The sequence below is a fragment of the Salvia miltiorrhiza genome, chromosome 2 (genome assembly GCF_028751815.1).
Source record: "Salvia miltiorrhiza cultivar Shanhuang (shh) chromosome 2, IMPLAD_Smil_shh, whole genome shotgun sequence".
In the NCBI taxonomy this organism is placed as follows: domain Eukaryota; kingdom Viridiplantae; phylum Streptophyta; class Magnoliopsida; order Lamiales; family Lamiaceae; genus Salvia; species Salvia miltiorrhiza.
The window spans coordinates 62,374,481-62,398,051 of record NC_080388.1 but is presented as its reverse complement, the minus strand read 5'-3'; the positions used below and the strand labels follow the sequence as shown (position 1 = coordinate 62,398,051).

At 33.8% G+C, this 23,571-nt stretch overlaps 1 protein-coding gene and 1 long non-coding RNA gene across 2 annotated transcripts; both read right to left on the bottom strand.

Moving 5' to 3' along the window:
• Positions 1 to 17,282: 17,282 nt before the first annotated feature.
• LOC131010944 (uncharacterized) lies at positions 17,283 to 18,301 on the bottom strand. The gene is made up of 2 exons (XR_009096708.1): positions 17,819 to 18,301; positions 17,283 to 17,733 (listed from the first exon to the last, which is right to left on the bottom strand). It is a non-coding gene; the product is annotated as an uncharacterized LOC131010944 (long non-coding RNA).
• A 1,062-nt stretch (positions 18,302 to 19,363) lies between these two features.
• Positions 19,364 to 21,689, bottom strand: LOC131010941 (laccase-15-like). Its single transcript, XM_057938651.1, has 4 exons — positions 21,477 to 21,689; positions 21,264 to 21,415; positions 19,891 to 21,200; positions 19,364 to 19,700 (listed from the first exon to the last, which is right to left on the bottom strand). Exons 1-4 carry the CDS (start codon positions 21,570 to 21,572, stop codon positions 19,570 to 19,572), a joined length of 1,689 nt encoding a protein of 562 aa, XP_057794634.1. The 5' UTR covers positions 21,573 to 21,689; the 3' UTR covers positions 19,364 to 19,569.
• Positions 21,690 to 23,571: the final 1,882 nt, after the last annotated feature.

The window sequence follows — 23,571 nt, the reverse complement described above, 5'->3', positions numbered from 1 at the left end:
GTTAGGTTAGTCATCTTATCTGCTATGTCTTGTGTTCTTGTATAGCACCTCTATGGGCCCCAAATTGGTACAAGTGAAAAGCTGGAGTTTCATTTGGCTTTGGTGGGAAGCTTGTTTCATTTAATTTTGTCGAGTCTCCTACATTCTAGACTTGGTAGCGTCAATATGCATCAGGTTATTAATTACAGCATGCGTAGTTACTCTTTAATTGGCGAATGGGAAATAAAAATAATATTTTTTTTATTAAAAAATCCTCATTACCGAGGGATTACCGAGGGATTTTTCCCTCGGTAAAAATGTCGTCTTATTACCGATAGAAAACTTCCTCGGCCATCTCTCGGTAAATTTTACCGAGTGAAATTTTCCCTCGGTAAAATTTTACCGACATTGAAATTAACGACGTCTATCTTTTATCGGTGATCTCTCGGTAAATTTAATTACCGACGGTTTTGTTAGATTTACCGAGGGAAAAATCCGTCGGTAAAAAATTGTTTTTTTGTTGTGAGTAATTATACGTTTCAATAAAAATTCAAAAGTAACAAAAAAATATAATATTATAAATAAATAAAAGATTCACAATTAAAACATTTCTGTTCAGATGTCAATTACGTACTAACCGGACCCATTAATGTAATAAATACTTGTACGTACCACCAATAAATTCGATTAAAAGTAATTTTACTACTCAAACGCATTTGAATTTATAAATATAATTGGCTATAATGTTTATTTGTCTCCGTAAAATTTTAAACATTACAAAATAAAAATTATTTATTAATAGTAAAATTTAGGGTTAATTGCCGCTAAATTCAAAAGCTTTTTGAGAATTCGCGATATTCTCACCAACTTCAAAATCGGCGTATAAATACATGAATTGAGAATCCGTTCTTAATGTTCCCAAAATTATTAACTCCGGCGAGATGAGGTGGCAATCACTGATTATGTGTCAAATACATGGCAATTAGGTATTACATGTCATTTTTTAATTTTTTTAATAATCTTATTTTATTAAAATATAATAATTTAATAATAAATTAATTTACAAAAAAATAAAAAAAATCCTACCCCCATCACCATGCACCCCCAAACCTACCCCCATCCCCAAACACCCCCAAACCTACCCCCTTCCCCAACCCCCCTCTCCCCTCTCTCATCCCTTCCACTACCCCCAACCACGCCACCACCGCGCCGCCGTCGTTCGTCTGCCCAGGCAAACGCCACTGCGCTAGGAGGCCGCGAAGAGGGTTGCTGTCGCCGGGAGTTTTAGAGAGAGAATGGAGGGAGGCAGGCGTGGTCAGCAGCGGCGGCGGGCTTTCTGCTGCTGCGGCCGCCGGGTTCAGTGAACAGAGAAGGGGACGAGCGAGAGGGAGGAGGCGGCGCCCTCGCCATCTCCAAGGAAGGAGACGACGTGGACGGTGTGAGGTGTGGGTTCTGTTGTGAGAGGGATGAAACTGAGAGAGAGTTGGAGGCGGCGTCGCCTGATCTACGAGCAGGCGGCGACCAAAGATTTGAGGGAGAGGGGCGGACCGGCGGTGGCTGGCTTCAGCTGCGGCGGCCGTCGGGTTTTGTAAATGGGGTGAGGCGAGGGAGTTGCCAGAGCACGATTCAGGGACGGACATGCCAGTGGCAGCTCCGCCATCCGAGCTTGAAGCTCTCGCCGGAAATCACAACCCCAAATTTTTTTTTTCTTTTTTTTAATTGTTGTTGAAAATCAAAACGACGTCGTATTGTTTAAAAAAAAACGACATCATTTTCTTGCACCGCCGACTATGCCACGTTGTATTTACAGTAGTCCACGTCACCTTCAATTTGGGTTTTTTTTTTTTAGTTTGGAAACATTAAGAACGGATTTTCAATTCATGTATTTATATGCCGATTTTGAAGTTGTGAGAATATCGCGAATTCTCAAAAAAAAATTGAATTTAGCGGCAATTAACCCTAAAATTTATAAAGTAATTAAAAATTGAGTAAATTTCATGTAGGTATATCAATTAAATTTATAGAATATAATAAATAAATATAAATGGTAACATATAGAGTAAGCATTAACAAGAAATTGTATAACATCAAAATATTATAAATTAAAATATAACATTAAAATTATATAATTAATCTACAAATTAAATTCATTTAAAATTTAGATACATAAACATCTCCCAAACTCGAGTTTAATAGTAAAAATGATTTAAAAAGTGACGGAAAATAATTATTATCGGACAATATTCTTAATTATTTTATGCGATCAATCTAATATTCAGCCATGAAAATTAATTATTGAACTTAGTACCAAACTTTAGAAAAAAAATAAAAGAAAAATTATTAAGAAAATTACTCTTTAAATAAATAAATAAATAGAAATGATGGATGAAGAGAAGATGATGTCATGTAAACATATGAATTAAAAGTGACGATTTGAATGTATATTCAATATAAATAAAATTTATAATATATAATTTAAGAATTTATATAATAAATATAATTTCAAGTGAAGGAAATTTAAGAAAAATTAAAATACAGAAGAGTGAGTAATTTTTTTATTATATATTAAATGAAAAATTAAAATAATCCATATAGAAGAGAGAATTTTTTTTATTATTGTTATATATATACTACTTCCGTCTCACTCTAATAGGCACGTTTTCCGATTCGTTTTGAGATGTCCCATTAAAATAGACTCGTTTTTTATTTTGAGTGAAAAAAAATTTACTTAGTTGATGTGAACCATACTATTTTTCTCCTAAAAAGTAAGTTTTTAATTTTCGTATAAAAAAAATGAGCCTATTAGAATAGAATGGAGTAAGTATTAAATGTAGTCTTGTTTCAATCAACTTTTCATCATGCGATTGTACCTATAATTATATATATATATATGTAATTTTTTTTAGACGATAATTCTATATATATTAGTGCGCCATTCTCTATCCGACTTGTTGTTTTCAAAATTTCAATAGAGTTAATAAAAATGATTAAATATATATATATATATCAGAAACTGATACATTAATGTCTTACGTGTAGAACTATTGATTTTTATAGTGGGGGTCATCTTTACTATAACATTCCATTCCAAACTCGTTATTACATCTTCAAATTTCAAGGATAACTTTAATATATAGTCGTTTCACAATCATTTGCTGACATTATTAAAAAATCTTCCCAAAACTAGTAATTAAGTAAATTTATGTCTAAATTCTAAAAACATTCGAATTACCATTTCGAGTTGTATGGAAAACCTGAAAATAAATATCAGTATTACACGTTTTTCTTCATGTCAAATAATCTACAAATCACTTTTCTTATTGTAATTAAGTATAATAACATGTGTTAATTAATAGTAAAAAAATACAGGGTTAATAGTATATACTTATTCGACCAAAGTTTGTTCATTTTTGAGAAATAAATCGTTATTTTCGTATTGACAAAATAGTATGATCAGTTAATTAATGAATTCTTTTTTCAAATCTAGGCTGAGCCCATGTTTTTATATATACCAAATAGTTGCGTTATCAACAAAAAAGCGTGGGAACGGCGACATTTCAATCTGTTGAAAAAAATCACATAATCTGTTTAATTTGTATACACATTCTACTTTTTTTTTTTTTTGTCGAATGTATCTATTTGATACAATAATAGTGAATCAGTACACATTTGAAATAAAATCAATTTACGGTGTTAATAAGAAAATAGCTAATATTGATTGTGAATTTTTAATTTTGATGATATATCACAATTAGATATTGATTGTGAATTCGAGTTTCAAAATAGAATTTACAACTATTAATAATCTTGACAATCAAGATAACCAGTATCTAATTGTGAAAAAATTAACTAAAATTCACAACCAACCTATTTGAGTTGTGAATTTAATTTAGTATTAAAATTCAAATTCACAACTAACCGAATTATGAATTCATTGCTATTCTAACAATACAAACCTCACAAAACACTTAATTCAAACAAAAATAATTTTTCAACTTACCTTTACTTTAATTTGTTGAAATTACCAATACATTAGTGATTTTTGTAAGGATCACGATCAATCTATATTTGAGTTGTGAATTATAGTTTTAAAACTCGAATTCACAACCAACACTAACTATTCAGTTGTGAAATCATGTTCTCCTCTATCACCGCCTCTCATCACTGCCATTGCCGCGCCACCGCACGGCCTAGAGTGTCCGCAGAGATCCGACCTTGTCGTTCCAAACGCCGGTCGCAGAGAAAGAGAGAAAAGAAGAGTAAGAAATTCACAGTTCTCCTCTACTCCGCTCCTCCTCCGCCACTTCTCATCACCGCCATCGCCACCATACAGTAGCTAGGGCGGCCACAGAGATCCAGCTCTCGTCGATCCAGACACCGGTCACGAGAGAGAGGGAAGAAAAGTGAGAAATTCATGGTTATCTACTTCGCTCCTCCTCTTCCACCTCTCATCACCGTCGCCATCACCGCCACCGTACCGCCTAGGGCAACCACAGAGATCTGGCCCCCGCCTATTCAAATGTCGGCCGCTAGAGAGAGAAAACATGAGAGTGTGAAGTTCATAGATAATTGTACTGAAAAATTAATGAGAGGGGCAAAATTATCTTCTTACACAAAATTACTCCCTCTTATCCCTTGAAATTATGCATTTCTTTTCTTTTTGGTACGTCCTCTAAATATATGCACTTTTTATTTTTGGACACCATCTCACAAATAATTTAATAATTTTATCCTTAATACGGGATCATTTCTTCACTATCAATACTTTCAATGTAGGACCATTTCTTCACTGTCAATACATCAATACTGTACCCTCGATAATTTTTCTTTGATATTCGTGTCAAAAGATTCTATGCATAAATATAGGGGACTGATGAATTATTAATTTTTATTTTTTTTATCTTAATTGATACTTTTTGTTTTTGTTATGTGAAAATATATAGTTTTGTAAATTGGCTCGTTAATAACTGCAAGTACTCAAAATAATATATAATATTATAGTGTTATACTAAGGTCGTATTTTCTTTGAGGTATAAGGAAGAGGTAAACTCCATTTATCACCTTATATTTCGTTAGATTTGACGTAATAATAAATTCGGGTAGCTGGTACTCCCTCCGTTTTTTATTAAGTGTTCCCAGCCGTCAAAATACACATACCAATAAAATAAGATATTTTACATTTGTAACCTTAGTAATTGTCATAATAAATGCATATATACAACTAATTATTACATTCATAGAAGTATTAAATAAGAATAAAATAGGAAAAATGTGATAAATATACTCTCAAATTTTGAAATGAGACACTTATTGAGAAACAAAAAAAATGAGCTAAATGGGACACTTATAAAAAAACGGAGGGAGTATAAGTTTTCGGACAACACCTTATCCTTTGGGAAATGGACAAGGTGGAGTATAATTTTATATCATCTTATAAGGAGTGGATAAATATATTATCATTCAAATTAAATAAGATATAAAAAAATATGATCCCCACTTTACATTATAAATTTGTATCACATTATATTATCCTTCTATTTAGAGGGATCACAAGCAAACACACCCTAAAATTACACGAATTCGACACAGATACCTTATTGTATTGACGTGAACATACAAAATTGGATATTAATTTATCAATTTGTACGAATTCATGTGTTTTCTAGAGGTGGTTTTGGGTACAACGAGGTCCAGGTTGCATCATCACTTAGACCCTGATTCAAACTCGTATCTTGACTCGAACTTTATAAATAGCACTATTTTGGGTGTGTGTCAATCCGATTGTTCCCAAGTTTTTGTATGTTAATTTTCTATCGTATCGAAATTTATCAACTCTACATGCACATCAGTACATTCATTGCTTGAATTAATCTAAGACTCACAAAATTCTAAATTTCATTTTACTGATAACGATTTTGTGATCTCAACATTGAGGCTGAGGTACATCGCGTCTTTGACCATGAAAGCCATAGCATTCCTCAACTTTGGTAACGATCTAAATTGCGATATGCAACAATCTAATTCATAAAAAGATTGATTTATTATACTCATCTCACCTAATTGTTACTATTTTATAGGCTATTCATGGTCGTTATTTGTGTACAAATTCTAAAATAGCTTCGTTGATAGGTCTTAGCTAGCCAGAATCGACCTTATTGAATTTTAGTGACAAGATCAACTATACTGACTTGGTCATCACATAAAGCTCGTTGAATGTTCGTATTTCACGACCTAAGTCATCCGATCTATACAATATAAATTAGGGTAAATTTGGTCAAAAACCATAATAAATTTTCAAATTTTGGTTTTTCTCACAATCTTTCATTTTTGTTTAAAAATGCATAATAAATCATTTTTTTTGGAATTTTTCACGATGATAGTGCCGGTACAAATTATCGAATTACAAATCATAAAAGTTAATTAGAAATTACAACTCTGGTTCGACAACAATAATAGCGCCGGTACATATTATCGAATGACTTTGACGTTTTGATATCAGCCCTATACCCATACTTACAAATTTTATGTGGATTCTCATTCCATGAATTTGAATTCTCCAACCATGAATTTGTTGAAGCCATGAAATTGTTGTAGTTTCTCCTTCAATGGCGTAGGGAAGATAGAAGTCTGTAAAAAAATTGAGTTTTAAACCCTAGATTAGATTTTCAAGATTTTAAATGAGTAGGTGCTAAAACGATCGTCATAAATATGCCACCTCATCGAAGTCCAACGCTACGTCATTTAAAAGTTCATGAGAAAGTCACGCGATGGGAAATTCCAAAAAAATGATTTATTATGTATTTTGAAACAAGAATGAAAAATTGTGGGAAAAACCAAAATTTGAAAATTTATTATGGTTTTAGACCAAATTTACCCTATAAATTATGCAAATCATCATCAACTATTACTCCCTATGTCCTACGAATCTTGATACGTATTCTTTTTTGGGCTGTCCCACGAATTTTGACACATTTTCAAATAAGGTAATAATTATTATTTTCTCTCTCCTATTTTATCACTTTTATTACCTTATCTCTCCTACTTTATCACTTTTATACTTTATTAACTACACACTTAAAACACTAATCTACAACTCTTTAATTTCCGTGCCGAAACCAGATGTGTCAAGATTCGTGGGACGGATGGAGTATTACTTTTCATTAATTATCTTAATTACTTGTTAAATGTTCGTATTTCGCATTAGACTAATTTTTATATTAATTTCATCAGAACAAAAATATAATCACTATGATATAAAATTACAAATATATATAATAAATATTTAAAAGTGATATTTAATCTCCTAAAAAATTATAGTATCAATTTTAAATTAAAATACCACGTGAATAATTTGCTGAAATTTGATATAAAGTCTTTATCAAAAATAAATTATATTTCCTCCGTCCACGAAAAAACTTCCTAGCTAGAAGGGAGTGACACGAGTTTTAAGAAAAAAAGGTGTTGAGAACTTGAGTGTATTGAGAATTTGAGAGTGGAGAAAAAGTTGTTTAATGTACTGAGAATGGTGAAAAGATATTTTAACTAACATTGAGAGGTAAAAAGGTGAAAAGTAAGGATAAATAAAATATTTATAAGTGGTGCGGTAGTCCAAAAATAAGTACGAAGTTCTTTTGTAGACGTCCCAAAAAGGAAAAGTAGGAAGTTCTTTCGTAAACGAAGAGAATACTAAAATTAGAAAAGAATCAAATTAAATGTTTTATTGTTGTGTTTTTATTAAATTGATAGTATTTAATTTTTTATCTTTCTTTTAGCTCCCAAATTGAGATAAATAACGTACATTTTGATATTTAAAAAAAAAATCGTTAATCAAGGTAAATAATTCGATAAGTTAACTTGGAGTTAGAGGGATTTTTAGGATAATAACTTAGGTTGATTTGGAAATTAGGACAATAATTTTCGGACTTGTAAAAATAGGACATTAATTAATAAGTGTTGCACTCGTAGGACATTTATGGGCCAATTATCGAATTTTGGGACTTTTTCGCACGGACCAAGCACATGACAACCCGCACGGAGGGGTTGATTATGTGGCAAGCACGTCATTTTTACGGCTTCGGATATGATGTCACGTGCTTGGTCCATGCGGGAAAGTCCGAAAATTCGATAATTGGCCGAGAAATGTCTTGCGGGTGCAACACTTATTAATTAGTGTCCTATTTTTACAAGTCCGAAAGTTATTGTCCTAATTTCCAAATCAACCTAAGTTACTATCCTGAAAAACCCTCTGACTCAATTAACTTGTATGACATGTGGTGCTCGGGTTTTCTGATTCTTTTTTGCATTGTTTGGGTTGAATCCGTAATTCTTTTTCAGGGCTTGGATGCACTGGGGTTTGGGACTGTGAATTCATGTTGGTTTGCTTCACGCATTTGTGGCTCTCGGTCGGTTTATTGGAGATCTTGTTGTTTGGTAGTTTGACGTTTTCTGTCAAAGATCCACGAGTTTTTTTCAGACCTTCGGTGTGTTAATTGTGGATCTTTACTCCGTGTTCAGTTTCCCTTCGTTTTTTCTTGTTTTTGGGAATTCTCGGTCTTGGCTCGTTCGTTTTGCTTCTGTTTTCGTTGGTTGGAATGGTAGTGATGGAACAAAACCTGGGGTGATGATTAGTCCGAAGTTTCTTTTTTTGGATCATAGTTGGGATATTGGCATTTTCCTTAATGTCGACATGGAATGAGTGATGGTTAGTCCGAAGCTTGTTCCCTGTTGCCGCCTGGTTGTGTCATTTTTTGCTTCCTTGCTTGGTTCATTTGTTTTAGTAGACGAGCACTCTTTTTCATCTTTAAGGATTTTTCTAATGAGTTTTCTTTACTGAGGCGGCCCTTAATCTGCTTCTTTGTGCTTTCAAGGGTGATTTAGGTCTTTTTTTTCTTTTTTTATATATGTGATCTCATTTTAATAAATAAAGTATGACCATGGAAAGATATACGTGCAGTTTTGGATCGATCTGAAATTTAATTGCATGTCCAGCTATCTGCAACGGTCGGTCAACCAAATTTATATAGTGTTTTTTTTCAATAAAGTGAATTAATAATAATTTTCCATTTATCATCTTAATGACTAGAACTTCCGATTTAATAGTTAAAAGAAAAACGTCTTATTAATTAAGTTGTGTTTCGATAAAATAATATAGTTTAATGGGTTTATCTACAACAAATATTAAAGATTTGTAATTATGATCATTTATATATATATATATATATATATTAAAACATGAATCTTCAAATTAGAAGTCAATTACAAAATTAAGTGACATTTTTACAATTATAATAAAAGGTTTAAGATTTATTTGTATGCTATATTTTCTCTCTTTCTTGTTTTGTCTCTTTCCTATAATTTTATTCTTTTACATAATCATGTTAATCCATTATAAAAATATATTCAATATGTATTTTATAAAATTTTTAATTTGATAGATTATACTCATTCCGTCCATAAAAAATAGTCATTTTTTAAAATCATTTTGGGACATGCATAAAATTTAATCATTTTTTTTTATTTTTAGAAACTATCTATTACATGGTGGACCATATTCTCCACTCACAATACAATTAAGGGTTAAGTATCAAATAAACCCCTAACGTGGAAGCCTTTTTACATCCAGCACCCTATGACAAGGGGTGTGTCAACTAAGCCCCTAAACTACGTAATTTCGGACAATTAAACCCTCCGACTTAACGGAGAGTTAACACCATTAACTTTTTAATTCTTTTAATTTGAGGGAAAAGTAATAAAAGGCAACTTGCCGGAAGACATAGACTGAGCAGGCAACTCGCCCAGTTCCTCTCTCCACCGGAGACCTTCCAGAATCGCCAATGCTTCACCCTCCATAGGCGAGAAAGCCCCCTGAATAAAACTAAAACGACAGCAGATATTCCCAACAAAACCTTCAGAGATGAACGCCCCAACACCCAAACTAGAGTCACGTTCCACCGCTGCATCGCAAGAAATACGGATCTGCTCATCTCGAGTACGAAACACCCAGACCAGAGTCACGTTCCACCTTCCCGTGGAATAAGAGAATATTTCGAGTAAACCAAATGGACCAAAGATGATTGGTGAACGTTTGGTGCACCTCCTTATGTTGAACAACCCGAATTTTATCAAACCAGATAGAGATAGTGCAGATTTTGGAGTCGGCGGATGGCGGTGGTGGCCGTCTGTTGTTGCTCACTGGAGTAGAGCAAGAGCGACCGTCGATGGGCTAAGTGATGCTGCCAGTCAGAGCCAGGGGGAGAGATGAGTCGGTCGACGGCGATCCTCGCTGCTGTCGGTCGGACCCAAGGAGAGAGGAAGAGAGACAGATGGCAGCGCCTGGTTTTGGGGTTAGGGCTTACAGGCGGCGGCGGGGCTTGAACCACGAGCGGCGACCATGGTGCCCACTATGGTTGCCGAAAATTGGAGAGATGCGGTGGTGGCCACTATTTAGGTGCCGGTGATTTGAGAAAGGTGAGTGAGAGGAGATAACAAAGAGGAGTCGGCGGTGGAATCGTGAGAGGGAGGCCGAGATCTGGAGATTGGTGGCGGCGGAGACACAAAACAAAAGAGGGGAGAGAATTAGAAAAAAAAAAAAAACTGACAGAGTTAATTATCCGTTAGGGCAGAGGGTTTAATTGGAGAAAATTAGGTACTTCAGGGGCTTAGTTGACACACCCCTTGCCATAGGGTGCTGGATGTAATAAGGGCTTCCACGTTATGGGCTTATTTGATACTTAACCCTATAATTAATTATCATTATAAACACTATTTTTTAAGTGTGTCTCTTTCTCCACTTACAATACAATAATTATTTGTATTAAAACTCGTGTCGTCCACCTATAGGACTATTTTTGGTGGACAGAGGGAGTATGTAAAAAGGAGTTTAAAATGAACAAGTTATAATCATTTAAAATTACAAAATAAATTAATTGTATATATGGAAAATTTATGTATAATATATATATATATATATATATATATATGTGTGTGTGTGTGTGTGTACATGTGTGTGTTTTGTGATTTTTTATTTGAATTATTAATGATAATTTTAATTTTTGTTATAGAAATTTTTTATTATTCATTAAGTAGTAGTTTACGTTAAATTAAATACTATTAAAATTAAATTAAATTAAACATATATGAAATCAATTAAAAATAATATATAAATATACATATATATATATGTGTGTGTGTGTGTGTGAATTGGCTCATGTAGTATCCAAGCCTTCGGTATTATGTAGTATCCAATTATGGACCACACATTTTATTCATGTGGCTAGGGATGGCAATCGGGTACAACGTGCATGGATAGAGGCTATCCATACTCATACTCGCGAACTAAATGGATAGTAGATTTTAATCACGAAAACTATCCGTGGATATCAAATGCTATCCAAACCCGCAACCCGCGGATACCCGCTACCCGTCGGGTATCCATCAACCCGCTATCCGTCGGATACCCGCCACTCGTTATCCACCGGATACCCGCGAAACATAATTTAAATATAAATTAATAACATATTTAACACAAAAAAAGAAATTTACCACAAATCACATAGTTCAAATCCACATCTTGCATCGATGTTCAAATTCACAAACCATAGTTCAAATCCACATTCATATTTTAAGGATATTTTGTGGGTATTTTACGGTTATTAGGTGGGTATTTCACATGTATTTTCGTGGGTAAATGGGTTTCACGAGTATGGATAGTAAGTATCCAAACCCATACCCACGAACTAAATGGATAGTGGATTGTAACCACGAAACTATCCGTGGATATCAAATGTCTCTCAAACTCGCACCTATTAGGGTCGAGTAGCCGAGTAGTTGCGGATATCTGTTACCCGTGGGTAAATTGCCATCCCTACATGTGGCACACCAAGAATGTGACACATGACAGAGGGCTTTAAAGTCCTTTCAAGGCAAAATACACACAATGGTAAAATTGGAATAAAAATTTCGAATGTAATATGTATATATATATATATAGAGAGAGAGTTGCGCTAAAATAAAAACCATTCTTATCCTATAAAATAAGAACCAAGATAGACCCTTGATTTTTTATAATCGGACGGCCATAATTTTATGAATCTATGAACCTATGAACGTATGAATCTATGAACGTATTAATCAGAGCCGTTAATCATCTTAATATTGGATAGAATCTATTCTTATTTTTTAGACTAATAACAATTTTCTATATAGGGGTGGGCTACCGTGAGAGCACATCTTAAAATAAGAAATAAGAGTAATTTTTAATGTATGAATTTTATGTAGAACACGTATGAATTCGCTGTATAAAGATATGCATTGTGAAAAATAAATTTTTGCTACTTTTGAGGTTCGAACTCAGGACCATGAATTCATCCAACATGATTACGAATCAACCGTAGATCTTGATGATCTAAGGGCTGAAAGTGATTCTTATTTTATATCTTAAAAAGTGTACTTATTTTAGCCCTCACACACACACACACACACACACACACACACACATATATATATATATATATATATATGGAGAGGTTCAAATAAGAACCACTAATTAAAATTAGAACGGAGAACCATTTTAAGCCATTCGATCATCAAGATCTACGGTGGATGCATCATCTTGGTGGATGGATGCAGATCCTGGGTTCGAATCCTGAAGGCAGAAAAAAATTTATTTTTTTCGGATGCATTAAATTTAACAATGAATGCATTAATTTATATAGCAGATGCATTAATTTTAATGGTTCTTATGTTCTCACGATAATTATGGTTCTCACTATAACCGCACCATATATATATATATATATATATATATATACCCTTAGATCATCAAGATTTACGGTTGATTCGTAATCCTGTTAAATGAATTTATGGTCCTGAATTCGAATATCAAAAGTAGCAAAAATTTATTTATGAGAGAGTCTCAAAAATGCATAATAAGACACTTATGAGAGTGCTATTATACATATTGTGACTAGCGCAAATAGGACTCCTATTACAATGCATAATAGGACACTTATGAGAGTCCTATTAGGGAATTTTTGTCCTAGTGTATATATATAACTAGCTAATTAATATATTTGCTAGATTAATACGAGTCCAATTGCAATAAATGTAAATTCAGGCCATAACACCATAAAGCAATTAATTATTAATATAAAATGATGGAGTTCAACAAATTAACTAGCTAGCTACTCCATTTGCATAGCTTCCTAGACTATATATATATATATATATATATATATATATGTGTGTTGACTAAAGTACTATTATGAAACAGGCATAAGTCAATTTAATTATGTGACAAAAAAATTAATTATGTGACATGCATGACGGTGACTATACAATTAATAATTAGGACAATTATTGTATAATTAATGTTGCGTAAGAAAAGATTAGGGATGGCAACGGTCGGATTTGGACCGGATCTCATCAATACCAGATCCAAATTCGCTGATCTGAAAATTTAGGATCCAAATTCAGATTCATCAGATCCGCGGGTTCAGATCCATAGATTTATTGTTTTTAAATTAAATTAAAAAAAGTCACAAAATCAACAACATTTAATTTTCTTCATAAAAAATATTGCACAAAACAAAGTATATTAATTTGTAATTCTAATTTTTATATTATTTTTAATTTTTAATATATTTAATATTATTAATAAAATAAATATAATAAATAAATAAAAGGATCCACGGGTCGGATCCGAATCTCAAATTTCAAGATCCAGATCCAGATCCGTTTAAATAATTGAGATCCAGATCCAGATTCGGGGGTCCAAACAATTGAGATCTAAACCCTAAAAAATGGATTTGAATTCACGGATCTGAATCGAATCTAGGATCCATTGCCATCTCTAGAAAAGACTAGTGGACTGAATAGGCTTCGAATTAATTTTCTGATTGAGGGTTTTATTTTATATTTAATGTTGCGTAAGAAAAGACTAGTGATCTGAATAGGGCAATAGGCTTTGAATTAATTTTCTGATTGAGAGTTTTCCCGTATATATACATCTAATATGATAAATATATTAATTAAGAGGTCATTGATAATTGATTAAATTCTAGCGAAATCAGGTGGATTGTATTTTTATTTATTTGAATATTTAATCTAGTTTTGTTTAGTCGGGTTGGCTCCCCCTCTAGAACCGACTTCTTTGCCTCCTTCCGAGCCGATTTTACTGACTTCGTTTAGGATTGACTTCTGATAAAAAGTATCAACAGATTAAATAAAATGATAAAGATTACAAAAATTTACGTGATTTGATCATAAAATCTACGTCCACGAAAGATTGTTGGAGTTTCCACTATATTTTGTGAGGATTACATTTACAAGTTTTTAGCTATTGAAAAGAGAAAAAGTCCCCTGAATTTTTAAGTGAAAATCATATTTATAGTTTACAAAGAAACCCTAACTTTAAAGGTCCATTCACTAGTTCAATTGGGCCCAAGCCTCATTATAACAGTCTTAGTTCCAGAGCTGAACTATCATATGTGGGCAGCGCTAAGCTGTCGGGGTTGAGTCATTAGCGGTGACTTTAATAGAGCTGACCCGTCAAGGATGACTTTGGTAGGATTGACCAGTTAATGTTGATTTTGGCAGAGCTGACCAGTCAACGCTGACTTTGACCAGAGCTGACACTCAAGATTGACACAAGTGTCTTGTCTTTCTAATTTGATAGCTTCCCTTCATCAAGTTTGACTCTTTGTCCTCGTTCATATCTTTAATTTATTAAATTTGGTTCAAAGATATGTACATAATATTGTCCTCATCAACTTCGTTAAGAGTCTGACTTCATTCTAATATAGTTGACTTTGTTAGGGTCTGACTTCATTATTTGCTCAACTCTGCTAGAATTGAGTTTCAATTTACTTGTAATTATATTTGAGATAGCTCAACATATTAATTGTTAGTTTTGATCATAAATCAATTATTGAGCTTTTAAAGCTTTTATTCAATAAGGGGTGTACAAAATCATCCACATCAAGTATATATTAGCTTGATTGTTGATTTAATTTGTATTAACTTGATTAATTCACTATAATATATATTCAATTTTATGATATGACATATATCTTGTATCTACAAAAAACAAAAACATAATATATATATATATATATATATATATATATATATATATATATATAATATAGGAGAGGACTACAGTGAAAACACTTCTTAAAATATAAATATAAACGTTTTTTAATGTACGAATTTTATCAAACAGGGTTACGAATTGTGAAAAATAAATTTTTGTCACCTTTGGGATTCGAACTCAGGACCACGAATTCATTCAACAAGGTTACGAATCAACCGTAGATCTTGATGATCTAAGGGCTGAAAATTGTTTATATTTTATATTTTAAGAAGTGTTTTTATTTTAACCCTCCCCATATATATATATATATATATATATATATATATATATATATATATATAGGGAGGGGGAGGGCTACAGTAAAAACACTTCTTAAAATATAAATATAAACATTTTTTAATGTACGAATTTTATCCAACAGGGTTACGAATTCATCCAACATGGTTACGAATTGTGAAAAATAAATTTTTGCTACCTTTGAGATTCGAACTCAGGACCACGAATTTATCCAAAAGGGTTACGAATCAACCGTTGATGATGATTATCTAAGGGCTGAAAATCATTTATATTTTATACACTTAAGAGTGTTTTTATTCTAGCCCTCCCTATAAGGAGATGTTCAAACCATAAATAAAAAAAGAACGGATAACCATTTTCATTTTCCCCTTCGCTTGTATAGGAATAGGATGAACCTGAAATATAATTTGTACATTAAAGATAAAATTTAAAAAGAAAAAAGAAAAAAAGAAAAAAGAAGATAGACAAAATGAAAATTTACTTCATTTTTTATAGCCGACGAAAATTGAGTACCTCAAATATAGTACTCCACTAGCAAACAAACGAAAATTTGAAAAGACTGAGCCATAGCCGACGGTGAAGATTTACAAATATACCCCTCTATTTATCAAGATCACGAAAGTAACCTATATTCTTTAAAAAAACGATTAAAAGGTGTGAACTATGTTACTATAGCACTGTACCCAACACATGAATAATACATTACAACAATCTCACCTACCTCTTCATTGACTTGGAAGTGTGGAACGTTTGGTCGGAGAATAGAAATTGACAACAACCATATATACAAATTTAAATAATACTATCTCAAAATTATTTGTTTGTCGGTGACTGTGTTACTTACATATACTGACATCTTAATAAAATTTACTTCATATTTTATCGTACTTAAAAAACTCTTTATAGTTCATATACTATTAATACTTTTTATGTTAACATATTAATGCGTGCCACCAAAGATGAGGAGAGCATTTCCGAGTTAAACCTACTACTATAGTCTATAACCTAAAATTTTCTAGTCAGTCAAATAATACCGAAATCATGAAAGAAATTAGTGGAAAGTCTATTTTATTGTTAGCGTATAATTGATCTTAAGATAATTAAGCGTATAATGTTATTTCAAGATATATCCATTTTACTATTATAAAAGTGGGTTCTTATGATATACATATAAATTATATAATACTTTTACTTATTTTAAATTATAGAATAATTTAATAATTTATATATGTACATATTATTTTGATATAAAAAATATTATAAATGATGATCAATTCAATTATTGGCCAATCTTGTTTTACCAAATAGGCAAATACTATACTATAACCGCATATATTAGTTTGTGGATTATTTAATCAATCATTGGCCTGGCCAGATTCTTGATTTAAAATTACTCGTAATCGATGTATACAGCTCCATTTGATAAATATACTAAAAAAGCGAGATTTTGCAAAAATAAAGGATTTGTAAGGAGTAATTTTTTGTCTTAGAAATTTAAGGACTTGTATTAAATTGGTTATTCTTGAAAGATGAAATCAGACTTTATTCTGGACTAACATCTTTAAGAATTGGGCCGGCCCTCAAAGTAAACTAGGAGCAATTCATTCAATAAATCGATCCCACTATATTGCCCTAAAGCCCAACTATATTAGCAATTCAGTCAATAAATTGATTCAATGGACTTATCTAGTAGTATAACTTTCTTTTTTTTAGGATGGTATGCATAATTCAAATGATCACCAAAACACACAAAAAATTACGTATAATCATCTAACAGATCTTTGACCTATCAAATTAATACTTATATGACCAGTAACATATATGGAGTTTTATAAATACTTTTATAGTGATTTGGGTAAAGGTTACTTCTGTCTCATCATTTTAGCGAATTCTCAAAAATATCCCAACCTAACGATAATATCAAAACAATACCCAACTCATTCCTATTAAAATTTTCCGATAATCAGAAACTGACGTGGATTGCCGGAGTTACAACATGACATATTCATGTGGACTCTTTTAATCTAGCTAGAGTTATTTTTTCCTTATCTCTGAAATTATTGGGCAGAACGCAATGTTTGAAAACAAAATCTATTTCCTCTTCTCTCCTAAGCCAAAAAACGACAGCGTGAAATTCATCTCTCTCTTGAAATCGGGGGCGTCTTCTCAAATCGCGACAAGGCTACTTGAAATCGGCGGCGTCACCAGAAATCGCGGCGGCCGTCTTGAAATCGGTGGCGTTTCCTGCAATCGGGGCGCCTTCTCAAATCGAAGCCCTAAATTTTCGGCGTCTGAAATTTCCGGCGTGTGATACAATTTCCGATAGGTGTCGCCATCCCAATTGTTGTTCCTAAATGCTTTTAAGACTTTTTCGCATCATCAATTAACTTCGTAGAATAAGATTGTAATATTATGATGAAAAAAAAAACTTTGAACAGAATCCATGCTTACAAATTCATAAACATCATTGCCAGCTCCACTTGCATCAGCATAACTGCAAGAAAAGATTACATCCATTTAGGGGTGTAAAGTCAAAATTATGAAATTGGATATACAGTACAAACCAAACCATTCTGCCAAATATAATTAGAGAAGCAGAGGTTCTGATCTCATCATTTTCAAGACAGGGATCAGGATTTCAATAAATTGACTTTACACCCCTAAATGGATGTAATCTCATAAACGCATAGACTTTCTCCAATTTATGTATCAACAGATGTGCATAATAACACTAGAGTAGCAAATCTAAATAGCCAAATCAACAGACGCTCATAGTCATAACCAACAACCATATGTAAAGGTATCGCCATCCCCATTCTTGTTCCTAAATGCTTTTAAGACCCTTTCGATTTCTAAGAAAGTCTCTACGCAACAAGAAACTAGGGCTGCACCCAAAGCCACTGAAGAACATATAAGAGAGAGGAGAAGATGAAATAAAACGATATTGTGCTGTTCTGCCCAATCTTTTAAGAGGGATATAAAGAAAATTTCCACCTAGATTAAAAGAGTCCACATGGATATGCCATGTTGTGACTCCGACAATCCACGTCAGTTTTTGATTATCGAAAAATTTTAATACGACACGGACGATATTTTGTTGATAAGTTGGGTACTGTTTTGATATTATCGTTAGGTTGTGACATTTTTTAGAATTCCATAAAATGATGGGACAGAAAGTACCCTTTACTCTAGTGATTTTAGTCAGAATCTTAACTTGTCGAATGATCGGACATGAATTTGAAAAAGTAGTTCATTTTTTCTTCACAAAAAGATATTGTGCACTATTAATGTTTATAAATGAATAATGCACGGGCTTAGCATTATGTTACATATATTTTACTCTACAATTATACGATTAGCATATATTTGTGATATCATATACACGTAATATAACAATTCGAAACGAAAAATATATAAGTTTGGAAGGCTTTTTAGTTTGTATGAGCTAGTGCCCTTAGGGGCGTTTACTTTGGAGGATTAGTCTTGATAAATAAAAATAGTAAGGCTAATCCCTTGTTTCCTTGAGATATATCAAGGCCTTTGATTATTTCTATCATTCAAGCTAGGTTTGCCGTATTCTTATCTCATGGAGAGAGTGGGATTAGAGATATCCTACTCTTGAGGATAAAAATACTCAATCCTACATATAATCAATCATGCAAAGTAAACTCTTGAGAATTAGTGTTTTCCATTGCACGAATTTGGACCCCCATTAATTACTAATTTGGATGATTTTTTCTTGAAATGAGATTGAGGCAAATCTCAATACCACTTTCAACCTATCCAATTAATGAGATATATAGAACTAACATTTTATGGGTTATTTTTCCTTATCGCGCTGGGCCTTAATTAGTATTTATCTCGTGATCTTCTTCAAATGGAAAATAAAAGAAATATTCAAATTCTTATATATGGTGGAAATTATATGTCAGTAATATGGATGTCTAGTCATCAGAATCCTAAATGGAGTATCAAATTTGGTACGTAAACCAAATGTGCAAGCCATTATTTTATTTTTATTTATAGAAAAAATAGTAGGTGCAAACCCCCACATATAACTGATCAAGTCTATTTTGAATTGGCAAAAATTATAAAGTGTTTAATTTTTTTCATAGGTATACTGTGATATGATCTAAGTCCAACATATTCAAATCAAATTAATCAAAGTATCAAACAATTCAATAATCAAGCTAGCTAGCAGATCAACACGGCGGCATATCTGGCGGCGGTGGGAGCACACGCGCAGCCGGCCCTCTTCCGCTCCTCACGATGAACACCGTCTCCATCCCCCACGTCAGGTGCCGCTCGAAATGGCAATGCAAGAACCACACCCCTACAACAAATCAAGATGCATGTGTGTCATCGCATCTCAAAAAGAAAATCAATTTATACACAATAATTATATACTATAATTGGATTTGGATGTAATTTATTAAATTAAACTGAAGCATATAGAACTGAATTTGACAAAAAAAAAAAAAGAAAATCAAAATTGAAAATGGGTTGGAATGAAAGTTGAATACCTGGATTGTCGGCAGTGAACCTGATGGCCGTCCACCCATTTCTGGGGACGATGACGGTGTTACGCTTCTGCGGGTCGACGAGATTATAGCTCAAGGGATCTTTGTTGGGATCAAAGTTGCCAAATCCCCAACCAACAACGAAGAAACTGAATCCATGCAGATGCATGGGGTGATCCAGCTCACCCACTTGGTTTGTACCTTGGAAAACTACCTCGATGTTGGAGTTGTACCTCAGCATTGCCACTTTAGTGCCCTTTTTAGGGATTTCCAGCTCCAAGGGGATGAAATCGGCTGTATAATTGAACACCAATGGTGGAGATTCCGGGAATTTCTTGCTAAAAATGCCCGGGATTTGGTAATAGTATGCCTCGAGGATGTCAACCGGCGGGGCCGAGAAGCTGATGTTGTTCATGGCGGCGGCCAGGCGGGTCCCGTTGGGGCCGGCGCAGGCCTCGCATGGGAAGACGTTGACGGAGACGGTGGTGGTGATGCGTTTGTTGATCTTTTGAGGGACTACGATTGGGTGGAGCTTCGAGATTAGGCTTTTGATGCTGTAGGTGAAGTTTAGGGCGGCGGAGGTGTCGTTGGGGGAGGGTAGTTTGGGGAATTCGGGTGGGGTGTGGCGGGATGATCCCGCGTAGCGGAGGATGGCGGTGGCGGTGGTGTTGTCGAAGCTGATTCCGGCGCCGTTGACGTAGGGGCAGGCAGCCATGTAGTAGCGGGCCGGTGGTTGGTCGGAGCGGAGGAGGCAGTCCATGGTCTGGCCGGGGCTGATGGCGATGTAGCCTCTCGTGAGCGGCTCCGTGTAGCAGCCGTCGGTGCCGACGACGGTGAGGTGGTGGCGCGCCACCCCGAAGAAGAGGATCTCGTTCATGTCCGCGTTGACTATGCGCAGGAGGTAGGTCTTGCCGGGGTCAACTTTCATGACGAAGCGACGAGGCGCGGAGCAAGGGTAGAGCTCCCCAGGCTGGCCATTTATGGTATAGGCATCGGAGTCCCTTGGCTGGCCTCCCGAAGCAACAAACTCCTCCAACACCTTCATCACATCCTCTTTCCACCACTCACCTAGAATGATGGGAACCTCTGCATCGGGCTTCGGGAATGGGTACGAGCCTCCGGGCCTCGGGTACACCATGATGAGGCCGTGGACCGTGGCGCGCGACCAGTCGCTGTGGGCGTGCCACCACAGCGTCCCTTCTTCCTTGGAAAATATGATCTTCTCACTGAAGCGCTTGCCCGGCTGGATCGGACACTGGGTGATATATGCGGGGCCGTCTGCCCACGGATTCCTAGGCTGCTTCACTCCGTGCCTGCAATAAATTGACGGATTTGGACACTGCATCCAATTCAAGGCTACAAGGATCAGCTCTTACCAGTGGAGGGTAATATTGTAATTTCCCCTGTTCAGAACGTCCACAACTATGGTCTCCCCTGCATGAACCTTGAGGCTTGGGCCTGGGAATTTCCCGTTCACTGTCAAAATCCACTTTCTCTCACATAATCTCTCGTATAAAGCTTCCCTAACCTGCAAATAAATTTCAATAAATAACTCTAGATTCACAAAACAAAAGGGAAGAAGCACTCACAACGAAGCTGTAGCGTCGAATGTCGGATGCTTTTACGCAGATGGAGTTTGCAACGATTAAGATAAGTAAAATATTGCAGTGATATTTCAGAAGCATGATTGTAAGAAATTAACTGAATTTTTTGGTTTATGATTTTGTTTGGTTTTGAAGAACTGCTGCAATTTATAGTCTTGTGAAAGGGTAAATTAAGTTTAATAGAGTTAAAAACAGATTGAAATTTCTATTTAGTGTAGTATAATATAAAGGAGATTGCCCTCAGGGAATTTTTTACATGTCATAGGTGTAAATTATGGACAATAAAAGAATATTTTGACTGATATTTTTGACTAAGTTGGGTTTCATGTTACTTTTATAAGGTGTCACGATAAATAGTACTAATAAAGCTAAAAATTGAATTAATCAGAGAGGTAAAACTTTTTTACCATATTGTCACTTAATTTATGTCTGGTTGCTTTGTTTTACCAGCAATGCACTGTGTTTTCAACTTTATGATTTCATGATATTCTTCGAATTTTTTCATTTTTGGTGAAACATAAGTGGGGATGAGATTTTCATTCGAATTGAGTGAATTAACTTTTAGATTTGACATAATTAATTAAGCAATACATGTTCATTAAATTCAGATGTTCTTTTTAAATCTTTTTTTCCACTAAAAGTAGTAGCTGGTATATTTCCAGCTTTTAATTCTTTCCCACAAGCTAGCAGATGTCAGAAACTCCTACCAAACTAATTGCATCTTATATAACGGCATTAAATGTATTGAGTGTTTTTCAATATTGTTAAACAAGTTATACTCCCTCCGTCACGTCCAAGATGCTACATATTCGTTTTCGGGCCGTCCCAACAAAGATGCTACATTTCTATATTTGACAAAAATAAGGAATTTTAAACACTTAATTAACACTAATTAAGTAGTAGTATTTCTTTATTACCTTCTCTCTCATACTTTATCACTTTATTACCTTCTCTTTCTTACTTTATCACTTTATTATTTTCTCTCTCCTACTTTATCACTTTATTATTACACACTTAAAACATTAATCTACAACTCCTTAAATCCCGTGTCGAAATGCAAATGTAGCGTTTTGGCCGGGACGGAGGGAGTATATAATTATATATATAACCCGGTTATAGTAAAAATCTGATTTTCACTTAGCTTATACTCCCTCCTCATTTCCACTTCCATTTATAGAAGTAGGGTCCACAAACTTTCACTCACAATAATAGTAAGACCCAAACTCCACTTACTACAATATCCACTACTACTATCCACCACTTTTCTTAAAACCCGCGCCGTCCACAATGTGGAAACGATATCGCGGACGGAGAGAGTAGATTATTCGCATTTAACGCATAAAGATTATTCGATCGCTAGTAATTGTACTTTTGTTGTCTTGTAATTGTCTAATAAAAATCTGATTTTCACTTAATTTACGGGGTGCATGAGAAAACGATGAATAAAAAAAGTTTTTCCCTTTAAATTCATTATTATTATTATTATTATTATTTTCTACAAAAGATAATTTCAGTTTTTCTCATTATGTCTTCTCATTTTAAGTAGATCGCACTGAAAATAGAGGGGTAATATTATCCCTCGTTAGAATGAAAAAGAGTAATGACAAAGGGTGAAATTATTTTTTCTATAAAATGAGAGAAAATATATGAGGGATTATAGAGAGAAATTCTTTTAGTCCATTTTTTTCTCATGATAAATTACAATAAAAAATAACACATTCATAAAGTATTTGCACTTAAAGTAACTACATTTTAATGGTCTTGTAAATTTAGCGCAAATAATCTGTAGATTTTAATTTTTACAATTAGTGATATTTTTTATTTGATAACAATCCTTGCATAATCTACTAGTTATATATCATGTATAAAGAGGCTTTAAGTTTATACTTATTTATTGTCTCAAAGAAAAAAGTTTATACTTATTTATTACACGACTCTGATTAGTGATCATATCACTGCATAATTTTTAGCGTATGCTTGCTCCTTTTTCCATCGACTTTTTGAGAAAAAAACTATATTTTTAATTGATTGAATCAATAAATTCTGACATAAAAATTCAGTATATTGTAATGTGGAAATA

Bases quoted from the DNA above. Each gene is read 5' to 3' on its own strand.
- LOC131010941 (XM_057938651.1), bottom strand. From the start codon at position 21,572: ATGCTTCTGAAATATCACTGCAATATTTTACTTATCTTAATCGTTGCA. The intron at 21,201-21,263 runs GTAAGAGCTGAT...AATTTATTGCAG, and splicing joins TACAATATTACCCTCCACTG to GCACGGAGTGAAGCAGCCTA. The intron at 19,701-19,890 runs GTATTCAACTTT...GATTTGTTGTAG, and splicing joins GTTCACTGCCGACAATCCAG to GGGTGTGGTTCTTGCATTGC.